The sequence below is a fragment of the Drosophila serrata genome, unplaced genomic scaffold, assembly GCF_035046125.1.
Source record: "Drosophila serrata isolate PLE 108 unplaced genomic scaffold, ASM3504612v1 contig_165, whole genome shotgun sequence".
Taxonomy (NCBI): Eukaryota; Metazoa; Arthropoda; class Insecta; order Diptera; family Drosophilidae; genus Drosophila; species Drosophila serrata.
Genome location: NW_028257063.1, coordinates 3187806 through 3213552, shown reverse-complemented (window position 1 = coordinate 3213552; position 25747 = coordinate 3187806). Strand labels below are relative to the sequence as shown.

Sequence of the window (25747 nt, the reverse complement as noted above, 5' to 3'; positions counted from 1 at the left end):
TCCGGAATATGGCCAAAAGTTATTATTATAAATTACTTGGTTTAACTGAAGTTTTAAAAACAACAGTAGTAAAAACAACGGTTAATGGCTCTTAAGACCTGCCTTGTTTATCTAAAAATTAGGAACTTGAACACTATTCTTCGGTGTTTAAAAGGTAATTATTATTCATCTGGCAAAAGAATCAATGATTTTTATCGCTTATTCCTGTTGACCTAAACTCGCGTGTCCCTCATCTCTCTTTTCGCTGACTTTAAAATTTATGGGGATCAACGGGGCTTTAACCCACTTTCCCAATCCGTTGTTGGCCTTGGAGGCGAGCGGGTCCTGTCATCTGGCCGGGCTTAAGGTAAACTCCCAATTTGGCCCACATCCACCAGAGAATTGGGATGTGGGATATGGGATGTGTGGGATGCAGAACTGGGGAACATGTGGTGTGCATTCATCTCTCGTCCGTTGAGCTGTGTTTCGTGCTCATCCCTTTTGACACATGTTGTTTGAACTGCTTTCGATTTTTTTTCCATAGAACGTCTTTTGCTGTAATTTTCGTATTCTCTGTCTTCCCACACTCAATGCGTTCGTCGCCTTGAGTTTTTTTTTTTGTTTTTGGTTTGTTCGTTTGCCTTTTCCAGCTGATTTTTGATTTTTTTTTAGCACACTTTGTTCTGCTTCTTTCGTTCGCATATCGACTTGACTCGTTTGAAAATTGGGTTACAGACCCACAACTCCCTCGGCTCCAGCCAAAAAAATAAAACAAGAAAACATACGAATGAAAAAAAAAAACCAACAAGAGGGCCTGCAAAAAAATATAGCACACGGCCAGCAATAACAACAACAACAACAACAACAACACGAACAACAACAACAAAACGAACAACGACAAATGCACAAAACAAGCGAATGCAAAAATCCGTTTGACGCCGTAAGCTCCATGAGTCAGAGGAGAGCGCCACAGTGAGCACAAACGGTTGCACTGATTGCTGCTGATGCCAGTTGTTGTTTTTCCTCTTCTGCTTCTGTCATTGGTACATGGAGGAGGGGAGCCTCCCCCCCCATCACTCCGCATCCATCTGCTCCTTCAATCCTCAGTGCTCCTTCACGATTTGCGATTTCTCTTTTAGACCGCTTCCTTGGCTCGTGTCTTGGCGTCCTCTTTGTTAGTTGATTTGCAGCGTTACAGTTGTTTACGAGCCTTACACGGCAAGAAAAGGTATTCATAGATCAATGATTTGGGGGACAAATATAGGCCACGATTTGTACCAGAATATATAAAGAAAGAATAATAAAGATTGTAAATTTAAAAAGTATTTTCCCTTAAAACAAGTATAAATTATTTGTATTAGTAAGTGTTTTTATTAATGATTAATAACTTACATGACGTAAGTTCTTTATTTCGAGAAAATTTCCACTAAATTTTTGAGTCCAGCATTTTTATACACATAATTTAAACAATTGGCAAAAAAATAATATTACTCATACGTAGTGTGGTCTTACCAAAATTATTTTAATTTTTTTTAAAGGGAGCTTAGTATTGCTCGAATTCGTCAACTGGAGCTATAAAAATAAATTGCAATTTTTATTAGCTTTGAATTAAGATAAATATTATTAGTTCGAGTAGTCCAACATGTCGTATACGTGATTTTAGGGTAAACATGGGAATCTTACGAAATGACTAAGATCTAAAGTAAATAGCCATAAGGTTGCTTTGGGCAAAATAGAGTTAAAGCTCAAATAATCCGTATTAAGTGGTGAAGTAAGGCTGTTTAGTATTTATTTATTATTTTTTAGATCTTACTTTTCTGTGTTTCCCGATAAATTTTGTTAAATTTCAATATAATTCATTTAATTCTTTTGAACATACCGAAATTATTTCTCATTGTGTACGTGTTACTTTGTTTTTCTGCACTCCGTCTCTCGCTAAGCTTAAAGAGAGCTTGCCGCGGCCAAAGAGAGCGCCGACTCAAGCTTCCGCCTCTCTTACTCGCTCTGCCTCAGATCGCGCTGGAGCTGTGCTTGGGCGGTGGACGGCCCCAAGCAAGACCAAGCTCCACTCAATTCCAAACGATCGGTCGTCGCAGCGAGTTCGCGAGTTCGAACAGCGGCGCACAGGTAGGAAAAAAGTGGAGAGCAGCAAACGGCTTCGGCTACGGTTTCGGCTCCTTTTCGTGGAAGGGCGCGCGCGTGGAGCTGCCCGAGTAACGGATCCCGGAACGGGGGATCCTACGCGGCGAACAACTGGCTTTAAGGCGGCAAACCAGATTGCGCAATTAACCGAGTGAATCGCCAAATAGGCAACGGCTTTTGTGTCTGAGGCGCTGAGTGAAATTCGATAGGAGAGGCAAAGCCAAACGACAAAAACGACGCGACGATCAACGGCACTGCAAAGCTGTTTTTAAAACAAAAAACCTAACTAAAAAGAAATATACGACAACAGCAACAAAAACAAAACCGACAGACAGATAACCAACATGGCGACCGCCGCCTGCGTTCGCTGCGCCCAGCAACAACAACAACAACAGCAGCAAAAGCAACAAACACAGCAAAAAGAGGCGCAGGCGCAGCAGCAGCAGCAGCAGCGACGCAACAGCGGCAGCCATCGGATTCTGCAAATTTACGGAGCGTGGGCGCTGATCACGCTCCTGGCCGCCAGCGTTGCCATCGTCCAAAGTGCAGCAGTCTCCTCCTTCGGTTAGTGCCCCCCATTGACAAAACTTAATGAAAATCGTATCAAATTCAAGAAAGTCCCCTGAAAATCCCAGGGAAGACCCTAATGAAAATGTGCCTGGGAAAAGCAGTCTTGTTTTAATATACATTTTTTTTTTAATCAACCCAACTCCTCCTCATTGTGTGCAAAAAGTTTGTGAGAAGAAGGTTTGCCTCCTCAGCCTAAGGTGGTGAAATGGTGAATGGGTGTTGGAGGGGGAAGAATTGCTGGGAAGAATTGGTAATTGTGGCGCCTCAAGTGCTCGTCCATATAATTGCCATATTTCGAGGAACTGGTGTGTGAAGTATCGGGTCATAAGATCTGGTCAGAAAAAGAGGTACTTCCCCCGCACACACAGCCACACTCGAGTTCAAAACATCGATTTCACTTCTCGTTTTTACAGTTGATCTTCTCAAGATTGAACTTCCGCAATCTTGGATTGCCGTAAATCGAAGAAAGTTTGTCTGCAAAAGATAAATGCATTCAAGGTGTCCGGGTCACTTGAGTTGGCTCTGAAAAAAAAGAGATATTTCCTCTGTAGATGAATTTTAAATTTTGTTTTCACTTATTTTGAACTCTGTGAACTTTTATAAATTTTCATACAGTGGAAATTATTTCAAGACACTCAAGTTTTACTAAAAGCTTATATTACTTCCTTAAGCAATATTCTATATATTTAAGTAAGATTATTTTATATATTAATTTTGTATTTTAGTCTTACCTTTTGAACTCAATTTGCAACTCAAGTTTCTCCCAATTAATTATAATAGGTACTTAATTAAAAGTAGAAACTGGCCTTAAGTACCTTTGCTTTAATTACATTCAATTTAGCATTTATTTTATGAAATTCGAGTCTAGAATTTCTTTGCAACTTAAAATTTCTCTTAACCTAAAAGAAATCTTATTTAAAAAAGATGAAGAACCTTTTTAAATGATATTACAGCAGTTAACTCTAATGTAAAGACCTCTAAAAGTCATTAGTTGTTCCGGTTGCGGGGTATTGACTGTAGTTACTGACTTGCCTTTCTAATCTCTGCTATTATGGGCTCTTTATTTTTTTTTTTAGTCACCCATCCCATATAGCCGTGGGTATAGAATACGCGCATTGTGAACCACTGTCATTTGTTGTGTGTGCTTTTAATTTTATCACCGATTATTTGTGCTGTTTTCTGTTTGGGAAACCGGTTGTCGGTTCCCCCACACACACTGGATCTTAACCGCATTTGACCGATCCGATCCCGCCAAGCCTCGTGCACATGGTCTTGCCATCAATTTTGGCCAACAAAAAACAGTTTCGATTACTATGAATAAGCCACCTTGGGCCGCTGATAAGCGCGAGACTTTGTGAATCATTTGACTCTCTAGCTCTGGCCATAAATAAAAATTATACAAATAAAACTTAAAATCAGCGTGAAGCCGTAAATACATCACGCGGAAGTTTTGCGGCAAGATATTTTTTAAAAAACAATGTAAGACAAATAAAAGAAAATACTTTTTCTCTGTGAAACTTGAAACAGAAATAAAAAACTAAAAAAACAAAGCGGAGAGAACAGAAAGGAAAAAATAATACAAAAACAGAAACAGAAAGGCAACCCAACCGCCAGACGACCTCATTGAATACAGTTATGGCCCGAACAAAGAGCCAGATTGGCAAATCTCCACCGTTGCAACCAGGGGTTAACGTTAATGGTAACACATCAAAGTGAGGCCCAGTGATCTATAGGCCATAAACAGTACTGAATAAGTGGGTAATCCAAAGAGAAATTAGATCGTGTTCTACTTGATATTTAATGGAATATTTTATATAAAGAAAATGATAAATGAGTGGTAATTTGTTAAACAAATCATTTTGATGGGGAATAATATTTATTTGATCAAGTGTTATCAAAATGCACATGCCTTATTTATAAACAAGATATTAATGGAATTTCTATTGTGGCAAAAATAAGATAAATGGAATGCGTTTATTATGTTAATCAGTAAATGGAATTATCAAGTTTAAAGTAAACAAACTTTAATGAAATCAATAGTTATACCTTGCGAAAAGAAGTGCTTAGCTTTTAGTTTTTCACCCAAAAATGAAATCCAAATTGAATGTCGCGAATCTTGATCTGGAATAGTGTTTACTTTATCCGAAGTTTTTGTTATTTTTTTTGGCTAGCAGACAACAAAGCGGCAAGACCGCGACCACCAGAGAGTTATTTATCCAGCCATAAACATTCATATGTATATTTAGCCATATACATGTTTGCAAACTGGTTTCCAGCTCTGTTTTTGCCGTTGCGCTGTTGTGAATATAAAATGGAATTAACATATGTTGCCAGCAGCCATCTGTGGATTGGATCGGATTGGATGGGATTGCGGAGAAGTTCCTCCAAGTATTCCGATTCTTACTACGAATATATAATAGTATATTGTAGCGATGTCATCTGGGTTCAATTAGTTTACTCACCCAGCCTCGGTTTTTCAATTTCAAACAGCGAGAGCTCTTAATTAAAATGCAAATTGTCTTAAAACAAAAGCTGGAAAAGCTGCCATTTAGTTGTAGCAATTTTCGGGTGGCTTCCAATTCTTCAAGAGCTTCTCTTCTCGTCTCCTTCCGATACTACTTTTTGCTGCCAAGTGCTGAAAATGGGTCTTTGATTTATGTATATGGCCATTAGGAGTCATGTTCAACTGGCTTTCCGCTGACTGGCTGGCCAGTTAAGCAGCAACAGTTGCCGTTAGGACTGGCAATGTGTTGCACGCAACAGCAGCGAGTTGCAAGCAGCAGCAACTTCTAGTGCAACAATTGCCCAGTTGCCTGATTTCTTGTTTATTGTACAATTTATTTATTTTGTCGTTCTTTAGCCGGGGCACAAACAGACAAGAAACCGAGGCAGCAGCAGCAACAGCAACATGATGACACATTCGCTTGACCTATTAGGAAAATTGGCCAACGGGAAATGTAGCGCAGTGTCCAAAGCTCGCCGCACGTTCGTGTGTTGGGGGAAAAGTGGGAGAGATGGGAGACTGAGTGTGGAAAAGCGGGAAAGGCGGGAAAGCGGGAAAGGTACGAGGCCGGAGGCAGAGGCACAGACAGAGAAATAGAGACAGCCACAGGGAGCAGGGAAGAGGGACAAGCACTTAACCCTTGCCATTCTGACTTTGATAGTTGACCCAATTTCTGTAGTTTCACAAATAAAAGTAAAGCAAATGGAATGATGAGCGGGAATAGTAGAAGATCAAATGCTCTATAAAGAGGGATTCTCAAGATATTGAAAGTATTTAAACAAGTACTGAATTTAATATTATTCTATCTATATTATTTAAAGCAAATAATTTTAGTTATAAATAAGTTATAGTGTTTTAATATCATTTTATTTTGATTATTTAAAGCATAGATAATATTTGTATCTACTTATTTTTCAACTAAATTCTTTTAAACTATTACAAACATTTTTCCTAGGAAGCTAAACCAAAGCAAGCTTTTATTTATCATACTTTACAAGTGTTTATTGTTAGTTAATGATACCTTTTGAAAAACTAAAGGTAATTTATATCCATTCACTAATGAATTAATAAACAAATATTTATAGATTTACCGTCTTAATTAAACACATTTGACAGGAGCAGGAACTAAGCACTCTGAGAGGGCTTAAATTCGTTGTAAAAAGGCAACACACACTCAAAACTAAATCAATTGCTGGCACTTGTCGACTTGTATAGATAAAATATCGATTCCCTAATTCGATTGTGAAACTTTCAAGCTTGTTGAAGGGTTTTTATGGCTTGGCGGAATCAACGGTTTTATGGGAACCCCCCGGATTTAAGCGGAAGAGAAGAGTATAGCAAACTGCACTTGTAGACTGCTTTTTTTGTTTGTTTGTTTCTGTTTGTGCGTCGAGTGGCATTCACTCGGGGGTATATGCTATACGTGTGTGTGTGTGCGTGAGTGTTGTGTAATTTTTAACAACAACTTTTTTTTTCAAGTGTCTTCCGCCTTTCCCTGCTGTTCTTTAAGCCCCGTACCAGAAAACCACGCCCCCCCTCTGGCCGCAGGCAGCCGGGCGTAATTATGACGAGTGAGCAGAATCCCCAGCATCCAAACATTCAGCCATCCATCCAGGCATCCATCCATCTAGCCATCCAGCCATCCAGCATGCAACACGCGTCCGCATCGCGTGGCAGCCACAGAATTTATTATGCCCAGTCGCCACTCGAGATAGAGAGAGAAGAACAGCAACAGCAACAGAAACAGAAGCTGAAACCAACATTCAGCCAGGCCCTCTAACTGCTTGACAATCTCTGCACGAGCAGTTGCAGTTTGCTCTTGGCCAAGTTCCGTTTTTGTCTAAATCTAAATCCAAGTCCAAGCCAACAGCAGCAGCTCACAACTGGCCCACTCGTTGGGGACTCTATATAGGCACTATAACTTGTGGATTGGCATTGACTACGCATTTTAATGTGCCCTTTTCAAATTGAAGTGGCTGCTGCTTGACCTACACACAGATACACACGCACACACACACACACACACCCACCACCCATCCGGCCAAAGTTATATCTCGCGAGTTATCAGCCGATAAATAGAAGTAAACTGAGGGAAAAACTGTATTGGATTCTGTTGTAGATTTAGCTTTATAGAAAATATGGGTTATTTTTATAACATTGAAGGGGATTATACTTTTAGTTGGAAGGTTAAAACTCGGTGAAAAAGTCATTACCGACCCCAAAAACCATATATATTCTTGATCAGAATCAATCTGTCTACGTTTGGCAAAAGTTTAATTTTTTCAAAATTTTGTAATTTTTATAAGGGGTTTCATCATTAAAATTGTCAAAAATTGACAAAATCTCATAATTTTTTAAATTTTAAACAGAGTATGCAGATTTATTAAGCTAATAAAAATTAACATAGAACAGTTTTCCGAATTGAAATTAATGCATTTTTGTCTTGGTATTTGATATTTTAAAAACTTCGATTTAGCCATAAAATTTAAAACAAACACACACAAACAAAAATTTAAATTTAAAATATATATGTTATAATATATTTGTAAAATAAGTTTTTCAGGTTTTGTGTACTATAAAACAATTTCTTTCAAGTTGTATATCTCTTCTAAGATCTTTGTGCTTCATTTTGTCATAATTATAAAAAAGAAAGCCACAAATCAATTACATTTTAAATAATTCCGCGAAATAATTAATCAAAATTAAACAATAAATACAATTCAGCAAGTAATGAGTTTCGCCTGAAGAAAGATTCATTATTAATTTAACTTCAGCTAGAGAAAAAATCAATTTCAATCAATATTATTACCTCAAGCATAAAGATTTGATTAATACATTTATAATTAATGTTCACATCTCATAGAAAACTTGATCAAATTCAGTCAAAAGTTCAACATTTTTTTCGGTGTTCAAGAGCTTGTTGTAATTTGTTTTGTGTTTTTATGTTTGAGTGCCAGTTTCATTTGTTTTGTTTGCTGTTTGCCTGTGTTAATGTTTATCTGTATAATCGGGCCTGTTAACCTGACCTTGCCCAAAAACGAAAATGACGTAGCTCTCTTGGGCTTCAGGTACAAGTTTCAAGTATTTGCTTCTTTTATTTTGGACAGGGCCTAAAACCTATAGCTTTGGTGACTTTCCCCGGGAAAGCGTTCTGCTTTCCCCAAAAAAAGAGGTAATACGCTGAGCGGTTCTGCTCTGAAAAAGAAGACAAATTATTAACGGCATATTTAGGGGGAAAAATTGGGTGGAACATTGGCCCTTTCTTTTGGGCCCGCTTGGCTGGCTTTTTGTAAATCGTAAACCCATTTCCATATGAACTCCACTACTCTTAGAGCCACCCCAAAAAACAAACAAAAACAAAACCCAGGTTGAGCATTAATTTAAGCCATATATGTGTAGCATTTTGTTGTGTGTTTGTGTGTGCTTTTAACCCAATTAGCAATGACGCTCCATTTGTACAGCTTTTGGCCTGTCCCTCGGAATATAAGCCTTAATCATTACTTAACTGTATGGAATTCATTGTATTACAGTGCTAATGGCTTTTCATTCTGTAACAATTGCGACTAATTGAAGATGCGGTTCGAGCATTGAATGGGTGTTATTTGTTTAACTTTCTCTAGAACAACTCAATCGATTACACATAATAATAGCCCCTATAAACTGTCCAAATGTCTGCCATTAATTGTAATGTAATGTAATTGAGTGCATTTGGCGAAACGATGATTGAAAGCAACTTCAGACAGACGAAAAACGAACCAACTTGGCTATTAATGTCAAGTTCGAAATGGGAATTAGCTGCTAAATTGCACTCACACACATGATGATTATTGCGACTTGGGCGCGAGATGGAAATGCAAATTGTTTTTACATGGGCAGCGAATAAAAATGTTTAATAGTGTACGCAAATGCTGTGTGGCAATTGTTGAGCAGAAAAAAAAGAAACAAGAAACAATTGAAAAGGGAAGTTAAAGTTTTACTTCAACGAAAGTTGAATGCTCTGTGGGAAAGGGAAGTTACTATAACTTGTTGTTATTATATCGATCTTCTTTAAAGGATATTTATATAACTCTTATTATAATATCTCTATTTAGGAAAAATACTTAGGGAAGTCATGCCATATTCAATTTAAAATCATTTCTTAATCTGTCAAGGAGAGCACTTTCTTTACTTGACTTTTTCAGTGCCAATTTTAATCATTTAATAAATATAAGCTTAAAGAGTACACAAATACATTTTTGTTGGTCTTAAAAATATTTAAAAAGCTTCTCAAAATATTCAAATTTAAATGTAACTACTCTTAAACATAATTTGTACTAACATATGACAAGTTTAATACCTACTTCTCAAGATATTGCCAAGCACTGGAGATACCTCCTCTCATTACATTTATTTTATGGTGTTAAAAAGAAAATACTCTTTATTATTATACTACCATACCCTGTGGCAAGGGTATATATACAGAGCGAGGGCGGCTGAAAAGCTGCAAATGTGAAATATGAACACACACAATATGGCTGTTGCTGCAACATCCACATCTCGGGTAATAATATAATAATAGTGTACGTATATGTGGTGCAGTCACTGACCCAGAATATGGATGGATATATGGATACATGGATATGTGTATATATAAAATATATACACAAAAGTAGTTTTCCAACACGAGCAACAATGTGTGTGCTGGTGTTTGTATTTTATTAATTGAAGTACTTAATAGTGGCTGTGCGAATCTTTAACCTTTGCCAGGCAGCAAAGTTCGAGATCGAGTGCAAAATAATTGAACAAAGACGAATACACTTGCGACTACTCTTGGCTGGTTTCAATTATTGTAGAATCTATATATCTATTCGCATTAATTGAATTTCGGAATATGAAATTGTATTTGTTTGGAACTTGGTTTCATCATCGCAAAAAAGGAAAAAAAAGAGAGCGTGATAAGCACCTTTTGGGCGGCAATATAACCAACCATCCATCAATCCATCAATACAACCATTTCCATATCAATTCACACCAAATAACATATTTTTAGACTTGTCACATTGGCTTTATTTTTGTTCAAACGATGGTTTGGTTTATTTATTGATTGACAACTCGCGGATGTCGTCTGCATGCATATTGCGGTTAGTTGGTAACTTGATTTATTTTCTCGTACGAAACCACTCTTTGTTGTCCAAATTAGCGCCACTCTGTGAATTTGAAACCTCTCTATTAACTGATCTAAAGAAATCTCTTACATTTCAGGTGATCGCCATTCGCACCCAACTTTCAAGCCCCTGTGCAGTGTCCAGCATGAGCACTTCATCGAGAGCGATGGCAAGGAGTCCAGTCTCATCATTGAGCTCAAGCCAGGCTCCTATGGTGAGGAGCATCCTTCCTGTGCCCGCATCCTGAGTGCTCCGCCCAGCTATGGCTTCATAGTGCGCCTCATCCTGCCCAAGCTGAGGCACAGTCAACCTCAACCGGATCCGGAAACTACGAGTCCGGCCACAAATATAATGGCGGCTGCCACCAACTCATCTAAGCTAAGGAGGACGGCCAAATCGGAAGCTGCCATGGTCATGGGACAGACCAACTCAACGACAACTTCCCGGGTGGTTGGACGCAGTTGTCCGCTGAATATTGTAAGTGAACTTGGCTTTTAATTTCAAGGTTGTCTGAGGAATATGCTATAGACTCTTGAGTTTAAGTAACAAGAAAATTTACGGGAAATAGAAAAACTTCCTATATACCAAGAAGAGGAAAAGTTATGTACCTGAAATACCTTTTAAAACCCCTCTTAAAACCCCTTCTTTTCTTAAAGTGTAGTTTGTACTTCGCTGATTAGTGCCAAGTTGCCATTTTCTGCACCTTCCTCTTGAATTATTTGCCAGTTTCTTTGATCCCATTCATTCAGCTTTAGGAAAAAACACACCACTCCACTGCGCATGCGCAGCACTCAAGTGTGAGAATCGGATTCAAAATATATAAAAAAAGGTCAAAAAGCTGAGTTCATCAGTCAGTAAATTTCCACAGTTCAGAACACATCTTAAACTCAACAAAATTCTAGATGATTAAATCACAAATCTTCATTACAATTCAGGCCTCAAAACATAGAAATTATGCCTGAAATTACTACCAAGTTTCCATAGTCAATTCCATATAGTAACTATATCGATTATATAAAGTACTTGCAATTGACATTGTTACTTTTTTGTGGCTTTCCGATGAGACAGTTTGACATCTGAAATTGTCTCCAATTACCGGCAGGCAGGTAGTTTCCATGGGTGAGCAATAGCAAGGCAAGGCGAGGCGTAATTCGTCAGCAGCTGATCGTTGACATTGCCAAGGTGTTCTCGATTAAATAAGAAACTTTCCATTTAAAGTTCCCCCACTTGACATTGAACCAATGCTGGGGGAATGTTTCACTTTCTGCCAAAGCAAAAATAAAACAAACTCCGCACTAAAGTTCCCTTTTTTTTGGGGATAGTCAAAGCTAGAAAAAGCGTCGTCGTATTTGCATAAGTGCGCCAATTTCTACCATTTGGGAGGGAGTTAATATACAGGGTACTCGGAGGAGATAGGGGTATATATGTGGGGGATTAGGATAGTGGAAAAATAGAGATAGATAATATATATAAGCTATGTAAGTTTTATATCATAATTCGGCTTCAGCTTTAACAAATGCTCTTTAATCCCCTTCAGTGCTCTTTGTCACTGTGTAAACAATATTTATATTGATCAGAAATGTTTATTTAGTAAATATATACCTATACCAATTGTTTTTAAAGACTCAACACATGTGCTCTTAAAATCAATTTCTTGTGAATAAAATTTCACTCAGCTTTATTAGTTTACCTTTTCTGGACTTGTTAGCCAGGAATTACCATAAAACCGGGTATCTCAAAGTCGGGGAACTCAAGCTTTGTTCCTTCTCCTCCGCTGATATTTTTTTTTTGTATTTGAAACACGTTTGAAACACGAATCATTTGGCCAGGAAAGCGAAACGCAGTAAAAGCAAAAAAAGCAACACTTTGGGCAATTTTGCTCGTCGCGTCGCCATAAATCCATCGACTTGGACTGACGACTGAGACTGACTGACAGTTGGCGACGCCATAAAGGCAAAACTATGCTACTGGGAACTTGGACAAGCTCGAGAATATGGAGACTCTAGGGAGTGGACACATATCCACATATCCACAATTTGCATGAAGCCTTTGCTTTGTTCTGTCAGGCGATGCAAATTGATGCGTTGGGGTGGAATCGCTTCCTAATGAGCTCGAGAGCTAGAGAACCTAGGCTTGTAAATATCACTATGGCAGGCATCGTCAATCAATCTGTTTATTATTGTTAATATTATTTTCTTAAACGGGTTTAACCGTTTTTCGCAGTTAATTGTTGTTTACTACGCTTACAAAGCAGCCAAGTCTCCAGTTATTGAACCTGGGACAGAAAACACAAAGCGCTATGAACCCCATTCTCGTATCCATTGCTCTGTTTTGTATATATCATGGCACGTGAAACAGTAACAGCGCAAAGATATATATTAATGGATTTATTTTTATATATACTCACAAGTCGTAGATCGTCTCCCGCTGGTTTCTTTTTGTATTTTTCGTATTTTTCCAGCGTAAATATTTAATTTTGCATTATGTGTGTTTGCATTCGCGGGGCTTGATCGTTGATTTTTGATCGTTCTGTTGAACTTGGCAAATTCGTGTCACGTCAGCGTGGGCGTGGCTTGAGGCGAGAATTTTAGCGATTAGCATTTTGATTGTGTAAACTGTTTGCTCGCACGTTTTGCCAGTACGCACTTAGGACACGCTTTTAGCCAACTCGCCTTAATTGCAAAATTCTATTTACATAATTCTCAATCTCCCACCTTCAACCCGTAGTTCAGCTCGTTGGACCCGCACACGGCCCAGTGGCGTGTGGATCCCTGCCAGCTGGAGGACACTGCCTCGGAGATGGAGGATCCTGTGAGGCTCTTCCATGGTCGTGTAAGGATCGTGTGGGAACATGGCATGAATACGCTGCGATCCAAGCTAATGGTCACTGTGTTGGGCAAGGGAGAGCAGTGCAAGGATGGCAGCAAGCATCAGTGCCTGAGGATAGGGTAAGTCCTATACTTCACTCTATCTAAATCTTGGATTAATTACAATGTAATCTTTCAGGGATGAACCCATTCTGTGCATCTCCAAGGAGCTGGCCTGCGACGGCATTCGCCATTGTCCTTATAGCAACGAATATGACAGCGACGAGGATTACGAGCTGTGCTCGAAGAAGCGTCGCCCGGGTGCGGGTCACTTGCCCGCCGGCCTGGAGTCGGATCTCTTTGAGCAATTTGCCCTGGAAGTGTTTCGCAATCTCTTTGCCAATGATGCACCCACGGGGCCAGCGGTGGTAGTCCCAGGAAATGGCAGCAGCAGCGAGGGAGTTGGAGGAGATAACTCTACCAGTTCAACGACCACCACACTGCGCAAGGTGCACACCAAAGACATGAAGAAGCCCGGCGATGGTTCACCCAATTCCATAGATCCCAGGATACACACGAATGTTGTCGAACCCAAGGTGGACAATGACACCATTGAGATGGGTGTGGGCACAGAAGCTGGAAGTGGTTTCACTCGACGCAATTCAACGCGATCGGGTCTGCACTCGGATCTGTCCAAGTATGGACCTTGGGGTTACCTGATGCTTGGGATGCTCCTGTGCGGCGGAGCTCTGCTCATTTGCGGCCTCTGGGGTACGTTAAACTGCACCGTAATCTAGTTCAACCAAAGTAAGGCACTGTCATCTGGCATTGTACTCATGCGTGTTTCCCTGTTTATCGTTTTTCTCATCATCATCCAAAAACCCCCACTCATATGCTATGACCGTGCCTAACCTTTCCGCCAATTGTTACCCCAACTAATCCTAAAATCCCCCTCCTAAACCGACAGTTCTCTGTTGTCGCTTGAGCTCTCACATTGAATCCATCCGTTCCCTTGCAGCCTCCGCATCTCAGCATGCGGTCAACAACGAGCGGGAGGCGGCGCTGGCCGCTGCCAATGGTGGTGGAGGCGGTAGCGGTGGCCAGGACCACCTGGGTACCACCTCGCCGCCCAACTACGAGGAGCTGGATCCACCGCCAGCCTACTCGGTGCTCTTTCCCAATCAGAAGGCGGCCAGCAGTAATACGCTGAATCTGGATGCAACGGCAGCCAGTACAACAACAGCGGCGGCAGCAGCAGCAGCGGCAGCTGCAGCAGCAGCAGCAGCACTAGCCGGAGCAGTGCCAGGTGATGCAACACCACATCCTCCTCCCCAGCAGCAGCAGCAGCAGCAGCAGGAACAGACAACGAACTAGCCACTAAGCCTGACAAGACACCTGTCGCACACACCTGGAAGAACGTAGCTTTTAAGGTCCCAACATCTCTTCGACTGACTCTGATGCAATTAGCTTAAACCAATTTAGTGATAGACCTAAGTGTGACTCTATGTTAAATGATTGACTATATCTGTATGCTAACTAATAACGAATAACATTAAAACGGAATAATGTAACAAAATAATATAACAAACATAATGTGTAACAAAATAATGTAACAAATAATCCAACAACCGTCCTGTCAACGCCGACATTGTCGCCGGCAGACCCCCTTAGCTTCCGATATAATTGAAAAGAAAATGATAATGATAATGTTAATGAAGATGATTGTAAAGTTTGTAAAGAACTGCAGCTGCAGCAGCATCAACTGACGAATCGACTAACTTTTTGTAATTCTGTTAATTTAAAATTTAATGTGATATAAATTTAAACTGAATAAAATGAAAAAGTGTTTAAGTAAGCATTTATGTATTTTTGTGGGTTTTGATTATAGGAGTAAAATTTACTATTTTACAATAGTTATTTAATATATTTAATATGAAATTAAATGTTTATAATAATAATAACAGAAATTCGTAGATTATCCTTTCAGTTTATTAATGGATCAATATACCTTATAAGGAAATGGTTCATAACTTAGGCAAAAATTGATTAAATTCAATTTGGAAAGCAGTTCTAAGTTGGTATTTGTTGGGTTAACAAATCTGCATACTCATTTAAATATTAAGAAAAACTAAATATTTTCAAATTTTTTACATTTTTAACGATGTGTCCCCTTAAAAAATTTTCAAAACTTTTAAAAAAATAAATTTTGCTCAGATATAGCTAGAACGACTCGGCTTTTTATGCTGATCAAGAATATATATGGTTTATAGGGTCGCAAATGAGTCCTTCACTTCATTTGACGCTTCTGAATAAAATTAGATCATATGTTTTAACCGATACTTATAGTGATTTTATATAACAATTTTCTTAGAAATGTCAAAGCTTAAAAATCGCATAACTAAGTCAAAAATCTATCAATTTTATTTCGGAAAGTGGTCCTGCGTTAAATTTTATTAGGTTTATAAATCTGCATACTCATTTTATAATTTTCAAAAATTCTGAAATTTCTCAATTTTTAAAAATTTTAATGGTAATGGGGTAACACTCTTATAAAATTTTAAAAAAATTTTGAAAAAATTAAATTTTTTCCAGACATAGCTAGATCGAATCTGCTAATGATGCTGATCAATAATATATATACTTTATGGGACCGGATATAAATACTTTCGCTGCAAACTGATCTGGAAGCTGCTTTAAAGTCATAAGAAACATCGTTATTTTATTTTTTATTAATAATTTAATTGGGTTTTCAATAAATACATTCACTTGCAGCACTCAAGCAATTAAATTACCTTTAAATAAATCCATTGTGCAGTGGAAACGTTGAATCTGCCGCTGACATTTCCATTGGAGAAGCCTTCAGTTTGCAGCCTACTTTCGGGGCGGCAGCGAATAAATAAAATAAAATAAAATAAAATAAGCTAACCCACACATAAAGCAGAAAAAACACAGCAATGTTTGTTTGTTTTTTTTTCACATCGAATTGAACATTTTCTTTTTTTGTTTTATTTGCAATTCAGGTAAATTAATGGGGTCGCATCGGAGAAGCTGGGGGACAATGGGGCTGAGGGGAGAGTGTCTTGCTTTTCACATTCAAATTGCAGGTGAGTGCTAAATGAGTTGAATTCTCGCTGTCTTACTTTTTTTTTAACTGATATATTACGTTGCTCTGATATTATATTGTTCCATTTTTCTAGTTACTGTTTACAAGTATTTTCTGCTAGCTAGTTGCTAGTGAGACCTCCTCCTTTTCCGGAAGTTGCATTCAATCTAATCCTGCTGCTCCTTACGCTTATGTAAAACCAAAAAATTTACACTAAAAAACGAGAAGCTGCTCCGTGAAGTGAGGCCATGGTCCCCGTGAAAACGAACGAGTACCAATTCGATTTTGGAATCTCTAATATCGAAGGACTCTCGGGGATCCTTGGACTTGCACAGATGAGGCGCTACTTTTGCCAAGTTTCTGTCTAGTTTAGTCGAAAATTCTACTACATTGTACATACATATGGTGTGTGTGGTGTGTGTGGTGTATTACCTATATACTTAATTGCCAATTTCAGCAGTTAGATGTCCCGGCGGCCATTGGGGCCAGCGGTTATCCTGTTTGAATTTTATATTTTCGGCTTTGCTTACATACTCATAAGATTTGGGCGTTTTCGTGTTTGTCGATTCCATTTCATTTTACAATACAATTCATCTTTCTTAACTTACTCGCTAGATGTGATCGTAAATACTCGTTACTCTTTACTCGTTACTCGATATATATATATCGTACAATTAATTGGGTGCAGTATATGGATATTTCTTAGATTGGGTTTTGTGCAGAATTTCCCCCGCGTGTCATACTGTCCTTCTGTCCTGTATCTGTATCTCTCCTCACTTGTATCTGTATCTGTATTTTCGGTCCAGTGGTCAAAGCGGGGTTTTTGGGGCTTGGAAAAACTCGTTACTCTTACTAACTAACTCATAGGCCATAGGGTACACTTAGCAAATAGTTGTTGTTTGTTTGTTGTATGTGGTTCAAGAAAATGTTAAATAGATAAAAAACGATCTCTGATAAAATGTCATCATCATTGTATTCAAAAGTCGTTAAAAATAAATTCAAATTCAAAATCTTCTCGCTTCTCATTTGGTTTATAGTTATTTTTTGTTTTGGGTTTTAGTTTAGCTTACGCACTACAAAATACTCGATAGTTGTTAATCTATGCTCGATAGTTTCGATTTGTTGTTGTTGCTGTTGTTTTGTCTAGAGTCCTACGTTAGTTATCATGTAAAATTGGACGCCAAAAAACAATTAACAAAAGGTGACGCGAAGCCTTAAGCTAAAATCTTTGTGAAAATTCAATTTGCTTGTAATTCTCAAGTTGTTATTCTGCATGTGTCTGTGTCAGTGTGTTTTGTGGTGTGAGAGGGTTCAGCTCATTGTTTTTTATTTTTATTTATATTTTTTGGTTACTTTTTCAATAAATAAGGCCAGTGGATACGCATACATCATAAAAGTACAATTCATGTTTTATCATATTCAATGTTTCACATTTCGATACAAATCTAGTTAGTTTACAAAAAGCGCTTCTATCGAGTCCTCCCATAAATAATCCCTAGCTCATATAGCTCATACTATTATATATATATATATTTTTGGTATATATAGCATAGCATATGCACTGGTATTCCGTATAATAATCCCTTCTAGTAGCCGCAACTCATGGAGAAAGCTTCTTTCTAGCCCTAACGATCCTAGCTGGTGAACTCTGATCTTGATCTCATTCTCAATCCGTTTAGTTGATTCAAAGTTGTTTGGTATAAAAAATAGAAAAAATTTTTGGTAACAATAAAAACGGTTCTCCTTTTAGTTTTCTAGTTTTTTTTTTTCTCCTCAAAATGATCGCGAAATAAGTCCCGCAGACGTTTAAAGTCCAGGTAGAGATCTATATATATATTCCTTCCGAATAAAATCCGTTTAGCTTGCTACAGAGTTTAAGGTATACAATATGTGTGTCTGTTCATATTGGAATATGAAACGCGATATGAACGATATATATATATATATATATATATATAATACCGACTTAGGTCTACGCTTCGTTCTATTTGAAAACGCGCCTTGATTGCTTAAAAGTTGCTCGAAAATTAGTGTATCTGTTGTTGGATTTTTGTTGTATTTGTATTTGTTGTTGTGTTAGCGAACTGTATTACATTTTTAGCGATTTTAAGCGAATTAAAAGCACATTGATTGTATACATACATGTATGTGTGAGTCCGAGGGGGAATGGTAGGGTATCCTGTTTGCGAGTTAATCCTAATCAAATCGTTACTACTAAGCCTACGCTTGTCCCTTTGACATCTTCAAATATCTGACATCTGATATCCTTGACTAAGTTGGTCTTGTATCCTTTTTTTCGGCTGTCTGTTTGTTGTTCTTGGTGTCTGAGTGCTGTTTCCAATGGTATGGCTGTTGTTGTTGTTGTTGTTATTTGGTCTCCTCTCAAGGATCAATGCATCGATGGAACACTTGTGCGGATGGACGACGACGAAGAAGACGGCGAGTTGGTGGTGTTAAGTTAAGGGAAAGCGGAAGTTGAGCCTCGAAGATCCTGCCCAGCTTCCTCCCTTCCTTGGCTGGACCCAGTTTGTGCGCTTGGGTTTTGCTATTCGCGAGTCTTTTCTTATTTTATTTTGAGGGTCTGAGGGGTTAGTTAGTTAGTGTTAGGGCTTGCCCAACCTAGCAGTAATTGCCATTGCCATTGCCATTGCCATACCACGGAAAGGTCCAGCACCATCAGTGCGGAAGCATCAGAGGCCGCGCCGTGCTACTCAGCCTGTGATGATGAAGGCTGGCCTTCTCTCCCCCGCCATAATCCTCGTAGCTAAGCAGCGGGGATATCTTCAAACCCGTCTTCTCGGGAATGATCTTAAAGTGCGGCTGATCGGCGCTCACCAGCAGCGGTCGCTTCATCGAGGAGTGGACATAGTCGTGGGGAGGATGCTGCATGGGATGCTGCTGAACCGAGGCTCCTCCCAGGGGACGCCGGGTGCTGGGCATATTCATCTTCTTGCACGGCTCCGGTTTGCTCTCATAGTTCATCTGGCAGTTCTCCGGCGAATACTTGTTGGGCTTGTAAATGGAGAAGATGTTGTTGATCAGACTCAGGGCCGAGTGACCACCCGCCGATGGATGGTGGATGCCCGCCGGCGGCTGTTGGGTCAACACACTGCCCACCGTCGAGTGTCCCGAGTGCTCTGGATAAAAGTTGTTGTACTGATACGAGGGCAACGTATCCACCGTGGGATACACCTTGTGACCATAGCCTTGGGTGAGCGGATTATGGCCATAGGAGGAACGGTGCTGGAAGGCAGGAGCTGGCGCGGGCGCAGAGTCAAAAAAAGATGGATGATAGCCACCACCAACGTTGGTCGAGGACTCACTGGAGTCAAGCTGCGGCGGCGATGGCATACCCTCGAGCAGGGATTTCTTGATCATAAGCCGCTCATGCTCCCTGTCATGGAGATCTATGGGCTGTCCATTATTATAGCATCTCACATTCACATTCTTCACCTTGAGGCTGCTGTGCATATTCCGGCGCATGTCCATATTGATGGGACTGGGTGGCTTGTCCAGCTGCTCCCAGTACTTCTCCAGATCGATGTTGAAATCCTCCAGATCAATCTCAGTGGTATCCGAGCAGGTATCCTCGTCGAACAGTGTGGCCTGCGGATGTGGCTGCATCTCCAGCAGGGACTTGCTACGCGGGGGGCGTTGATAGTTTCCCGATGTGACATAGCGTCGACCCGGACTCCGTGGAGCAGCTGCACTTAAATACCGCTCATCCTCGTCCAGGAACTTGTCCTGCAGCAGCAGTCGTTCCCTTTCGGCGCGTATAAAATGCTCCAGATCGGTGTCATAGCGGCAGTGCATATGCTCCTCCTCCTCGGCGGCGGGATGATGACCCGGACAATGTGGCCGGGCATGGGAACGCCCCGAGACGGAAGGCGGTGGCTGTTGGCGTTGCTGCTGGCGATGGCAGCAGCAATCCTCTGCCGCAGAGCAGCAGCAGATGACCGTGGGCGCTGTGGCTGGTATCCTAGGAGCTAGCCTTCCGCCTCCTCCACGCTCCTCGAACAGCCAATCGGCGGCACTTAGATTGCGGCTACTGCCCGCTCCCGGTGCTCTAGGTCGCATCCTTGAACCCGGATAGATATCCTCCAGCAGACAGCGGGCACTGGTGCACTGATCCCTGGCACAGCAGCGGTCCAGACTGCTGCTGCACAGCTGATTCATGTTCCGGCGGTACGCTTCCCGCTTCTCACGGCGCGTATTCGAGGCGGGGGGCAGCTCGTAGTCGATGATGTCAAAGGGCATGGTCTTGGTGGTGGCACTAAAGGAGTATGACTTGGGCACACCCGACCGATTCTTCAGGATGGAAGTGGTGGCCGCAGGCGGAGCAGTGCCTCCGGGACCACCGGAACTGCCACTGCCACTGGCCACACCGCCGCCCGCCTCAAAGACATTGCCCTCGAAGCACCAGCTCTGAGATTTGGGATACTGGAACTCCTTGCAGCTCTTGGAGCGGTGCAGACCATATCCCGGGGATCCCTCACCCTCACCGCGGCGCTCCTTCTCCGTGGCTCCTGAGACACCACTCTTCTCGTCCAGCTCGTGGATGTCGCGCAGAGTGCGGAAGGTTCCATACTTGAGGCAATCGGGAACATAATCCTCGTCCATGTCATCAGAGCGGTTCGAATAGATGTTGTCCGTGTACCAGGTGGGATCCAGCTGCTTGGGCCTTGGCTTGGCCTGCAGCAGCTTGTCCCGCTTCGACTGGCGATAGCTCTCGAAGCAGATGCCCTTCATCTTCTCCAGCTTCTGTTCACGGATTCGTTCCCAGTTCTCCCAGTTCTTGTCGTTCTTATTCCGCCTTCCCGAGAGGATCAGGACCTCTCGATCCTTGTCCCAGTCGGCGCTGCCGGACTCGTCGCCATAGTCGATGTTCAGCCGCTTCGTCTCCGTGTCGGACTCGCGGGGAACTTGATGGTGGTGATGATGATACTGGCTCAGGTGGTGCATGGAGGCGGATGTGGTTACGGATGGTGCCGATGCGGATGTGGATGCGGGTGCAACGCTACTACCAGCTAGACTGTGATTCTCGGACACTACAATTCTAATCCTACGCTTGGTCTTGTCCGCTGTCCGCGACGACGTCTGCAGGGATGACTTGTGCGGTCTGTCCCGCTCGTCGGATGGCGGCTCGTCCTCTTCTGGCTGTCACACCTCCTGCAGATACTTGATCGGGCAGTAGCCCTGCCCGTGCTCTGCGGCACGGATCATAACCATGCCGTTGACCTCGTCGCCGGTCTTTTTTTGGGGATGAAAGTGGAGTATTTCACGGGTAAGATAACGTTATAGTAGCTCTAACTTTATCTTACCTGAATGACGATCTGATCACGCAGCAGGGTGAGATTCTCGCCACGCTCGCTATCCGAAACCTGGAGGTTGTGGGTCACCTGGAGGGGCTTCTCGTTGGCATTTAGACGCACACAGTACTTGGATGGGAAGTACCCAACGCGGCCCAGGACCTTGCCCTTCCACCAGTCAGGATCCGAGTTATCGATGACAGTTACCTAAGGGATTTAGGGTTTATTTTTAATTGTAACAATTTAAAGATATTTATAGTTATAAAATAAAAAAAGGGAAATACACTCAGGGGAGCCGAAATTACATTGATTTTCAGTTTGCTATTGAATTATAGAATCGAGTTGCAAAATTGATCTTAACTAAGCTTAAAATAATCCCATTCTTTGAATTGATATTTAATTATATTTTTATACGACAATTCTGTCGACAAATCAATGATTTTAATACTTATAGTTTAGCCAAAATAGCATTCATCAGTAACTATGATCAAGTATCTATGACCAGTAAGTAAAAATGATCAGTAAGTATCTATGACCAGTAAGTATGTAAGATCTGTTACTAACTTTGAACACTAATAAACAATGACTTGCAACTTTTGTACCACAACACATATCTGGTACTTGGCCGGCGCTATCACTTCGTTCCGGGGATGTTAGAACTAGTTGGGAATCATATGCACAGATGTGCGAGATTTGTTTTGGAACATATTTAAAAGCAAGCTATTTGAATTTGAAGTTATTCTTCCATATACTTCTACAAGTTTATACATCGGAGCATGCCGAATCGGTTGACTATCTAGATACATATATGTATATAGCTGATATAGGAATAATCGGACGATTTATAGAACTATGATCAATAATTAATTATGACCAGCAATTAACTATGAGCAGCAAGTAACTCTGAACAGTAAGTATCTATGACCAGTGACTAACTTTGAACACTAATAAACAATGACTTGCAACTTTTGTATCACAACACATAACTGGTACTTGGCCGGCAGCAGTCACTTCGTTCCGGGGATGTTAGAACTAGTTGGAAATCATATGCACAGATGTGCGAGATTTGTTTTGGAACAAATTTTAGCTATTTGACTGAAACTATGGAGTTATTCTTCAATATAATTTTACTACTATATAAGTCGGAGCATGGCGAATCGGTTGACTATATATATACATATATATAGCTGATAAAGGAAAAATCTGACGATGAATAGAACTATAATCAGTAATTAACTATGACCAACAATTAACTATGAGCAGCAAGTAACTCTGAACAGTAAGTATCTATGACCAGTAAGTATCTATGAGCAGTAAGTTAATATGATAAGTAAGTATTTATGTCCAGTAAGTAACTATGATCAGTAAGTAACTATGATTAGTAAGTATCAATGAACATTAAGTAACTTTAATCGGTAAGTAACTCTGAACAGTAAGTATCTATGATCAGTGACTAACTTTGAACACTAATAAACAATGACTTGCAACTTTTGTATCACAACACTTATCTGGTACTTGGCCGGCAGCAGTCACTTCGTTCCGGGGATGTTAGAACTAGTTGGGAATCATATGCACAGATGTGCGAGATTTGTTTTGGAACAAATTTAAGCTATTTGACTGAAACTATGGAGTTATTCTTCAATATAATTTTACTACTATATAAGTCGGAGCATGGCGAATCGGTTGACTATATATATACATATATATAGCTGATATAGGAAAAATCGGACGATTAATAGAACTATAATCAGTAATTAACTATGACGAACAATTAACTATGAGCAGCAAGTAACTCTGAACAGTAAGTATCTATGACCAGTAAGTATCTATGAGCAGCAAGTTAATATGATAAGTAAGTATTTAAGTGTAGTAAGTAATTATGATCAGTAAGTAACTATGATTAGTAAGTATCAATGAACATTAAGTAACTTTAATCGGTAAGTAACTCTGGACAGTAAGTATCTATGATCAGTGACTAACTTTGAACACTAATAAACAATGACTTGCAACTTTTGTAACACAACACATATCTGGTACTTGGCCGGCAGCAGTCACTTCGTTCCGGGGATGTTAGAACTAGTTAGGAATCATATGCACAGATGTGCGAGATTTGTTTTGGAACAAATTTAAGCTGTTTGACTGAAACTATGGAGTTATTCTTCTATATAATTTTATTACTATATAAGTCGAAGCATAGCGAATCGGTGGACTATATATACACATATATATAATTATATATAGCTGCCATAGGAATGATCGGAAAATTAAAAAAAAAAATATATATAACTTTTGCAGTTTTCAACAGAATTTTATCAAATTTTATATATAGCCATTATATATTAATTTAGTGTAAAATTTTATGGAAATCGGACTACTATATCATAGAGCTGCCATACAAACGATCGTTAGATATAGAGGAAAATGCAGAACTGTGAATGTAAAACTATATTTACAGTTTTACATTCACAGTTTTGCATTTATCGTATTTTCATTTCATTGTTTTTAAACATTAGTATATCACATATACATTGTATTAATTCCTAGTCATCGAAGCTTTAGTGCAAGGGTATATAAATTTCGGCGTGCCGAAGTTAGCTTCCTTTATTGTTTTCTGTTAAACTTATTTGTTATATATTTTATTAATTTTAGGGATATTAATCTGTGTAATTTATGCATAATCCAATTTGATTCTGAAACCTCGGTTCGAGTCCAGGCTGAAGCTTGGATATTTTTGGCAGTGCTCAGCTTATCTTTCTTTTCGCTCTCCGCTCTCCATCCTCTCTCTCACCAGTAAGCGAAATCGCCAGATGGACTTGGAGAATCAATTGCTCACAGACCGTTGGACGAAGCGGGTGGAAAAAAATTAGTAAACGAAAAATCTCCATGCAGGAGATCGCCGCGTCGGTCAAAGGTAAAATCAAACGGAAAAGTATCGCGGAAAACCCAGTAGCAGTGCGAAAAGTGTGAAAAGCCTGTGGGCCCCCGCAGTGAAAAGTGTTTGTGAAGCGGGGGCAGCCCGGGCCGCGGTCGTGTGGCGATATAATATACATATATTTGTATGTAAGTACATATATATATATATATATGTAAATACTCTACTTTATATGCGTAAATACATATATACATAGACAGTAATTGCGTTTTTCCGCACCTTCAATAAGAAGGTTTTCGTTTCGTATTTTGTGTGTGCGTTTTCGTTTATTAATTCGCCGTTGGGAGTTGCAATGCGAGTGAGTGAAACAAACATATTTTCGTGTGTCTTTTAAGCCTGCCTTTCCGTGCATTTGCGCGCGGTATTTGCCCCTTCCCCTGTCCGTGAATATTTATGCCGTAGGAATACCTGTAGGAAGTGCCGTTACTGGCACCCGCTTTCGCTCTCGCTCTCGCTCCCGAAGGTGGAACCTAAGAGCGGAAAAGCCACGATCCACTTTTGTGGGTCACGACTTTGATATTTGGAGATCTGCGGCCTTTGTTTACCTTTTTCTTTGGGCAATTTGACGAATGTAAATTTACGGTTGTATGCAAGGAAATTTGAATGCAACTCAACTTATTAATATATAATTATATACTTCAAGCCTTATATTACTATTACTTTATTTATACCCTTTTTTCAGATATATGAATTTATTTATATTATTTTCGATAATGTTTAAAATTTAATTTCAATCGAATTTTTATATCAGCTGTATAAAAGCCTTATATATCCCTGTTGGTTATTTATATATAATATATATATAATAATCAAATATTTGATGCTGAGTATGATCGATGACAAATTCGATTTAAAAATTTAATCACTAAACTTATCTTTATAAATTTTTATATTCTGCCTAAAGACACACATGGCGTATACTTCATTTTTAAGGGTTTTCCCGTTAAGTATACGACATGTATGCTAGATTTATTTTAATTCGAATACTGTTTTTGTACCTTTGAAGGGTATTATATTTTAGTGGAAAGCTTGGAATGCAAGCTTAAAATGTGATCCTTTGTTATCGATAACAGAGTTTAGAGTTTGAAGCCTGTTAGGATATCGTAAATAGGTGGGAAACCCTGCTATCAGAAAGCTCCTTATTTGACATTTTTGAATTCGAGGAAATCCGAATTGAAAGCATTTGGTCCTAAGTTTTAAAAGTGGTTTAGAAAAAGGTACTTTCTAATATATTTCGCTTAATTTTATGAATTCTCTC

At 39.8% G+C, this 25747-nt stretch overlaps 2 protein-coding genes across 2 annotated transcripts in view; one reads left to right on the top strand and one right to left on the bottom strand.

Moving 5' to 3' along the window:
• The first annotated feature begins 1363 nt into the window (after positions 1 to 1363).
• On the top strand, positions 1364 to 15000 carry LOC110177049 (uncharacterized). The gene is made up of 5 exons (XM_020943565.2): positions 1364 to 2685; positions 10436 to 10815; positions 13066 to 13286; positions 13345 to 13916; positions 14164 to 15000. Exons 1-5 carry the CDS (start codon positions 2466 to 2468, stop codon positions 14517 to 14519), a joined length of 1749 nt encoding a protein of 582 aa, XP_020799224.2. The 5' UTR covers positions 1364 to 2465; the 3' UTR covers positions 14520 to 15000.
• A 1102-nt stretch (positions 15001 to 16102) lies between these two features.
• Positions 16103 to 25747, bottom strand: part of Stacl (SH3 and cysteine-rich domain-containing protein) — an 86493-nt gene continuing 76848 nt past the window's right edge. The window contains 2 exon segments of the mRNA XM_086827106.1: positions 16103 to 21498; positions 21570 to 21764. Of these exon segments, the coding sequence (XP_086683232.1) occupies positions 18868 to 21498; positions 21570 to 21764 (2826 nt within the window). The 3' untranslated portion in view covers positions 16103 to 18867.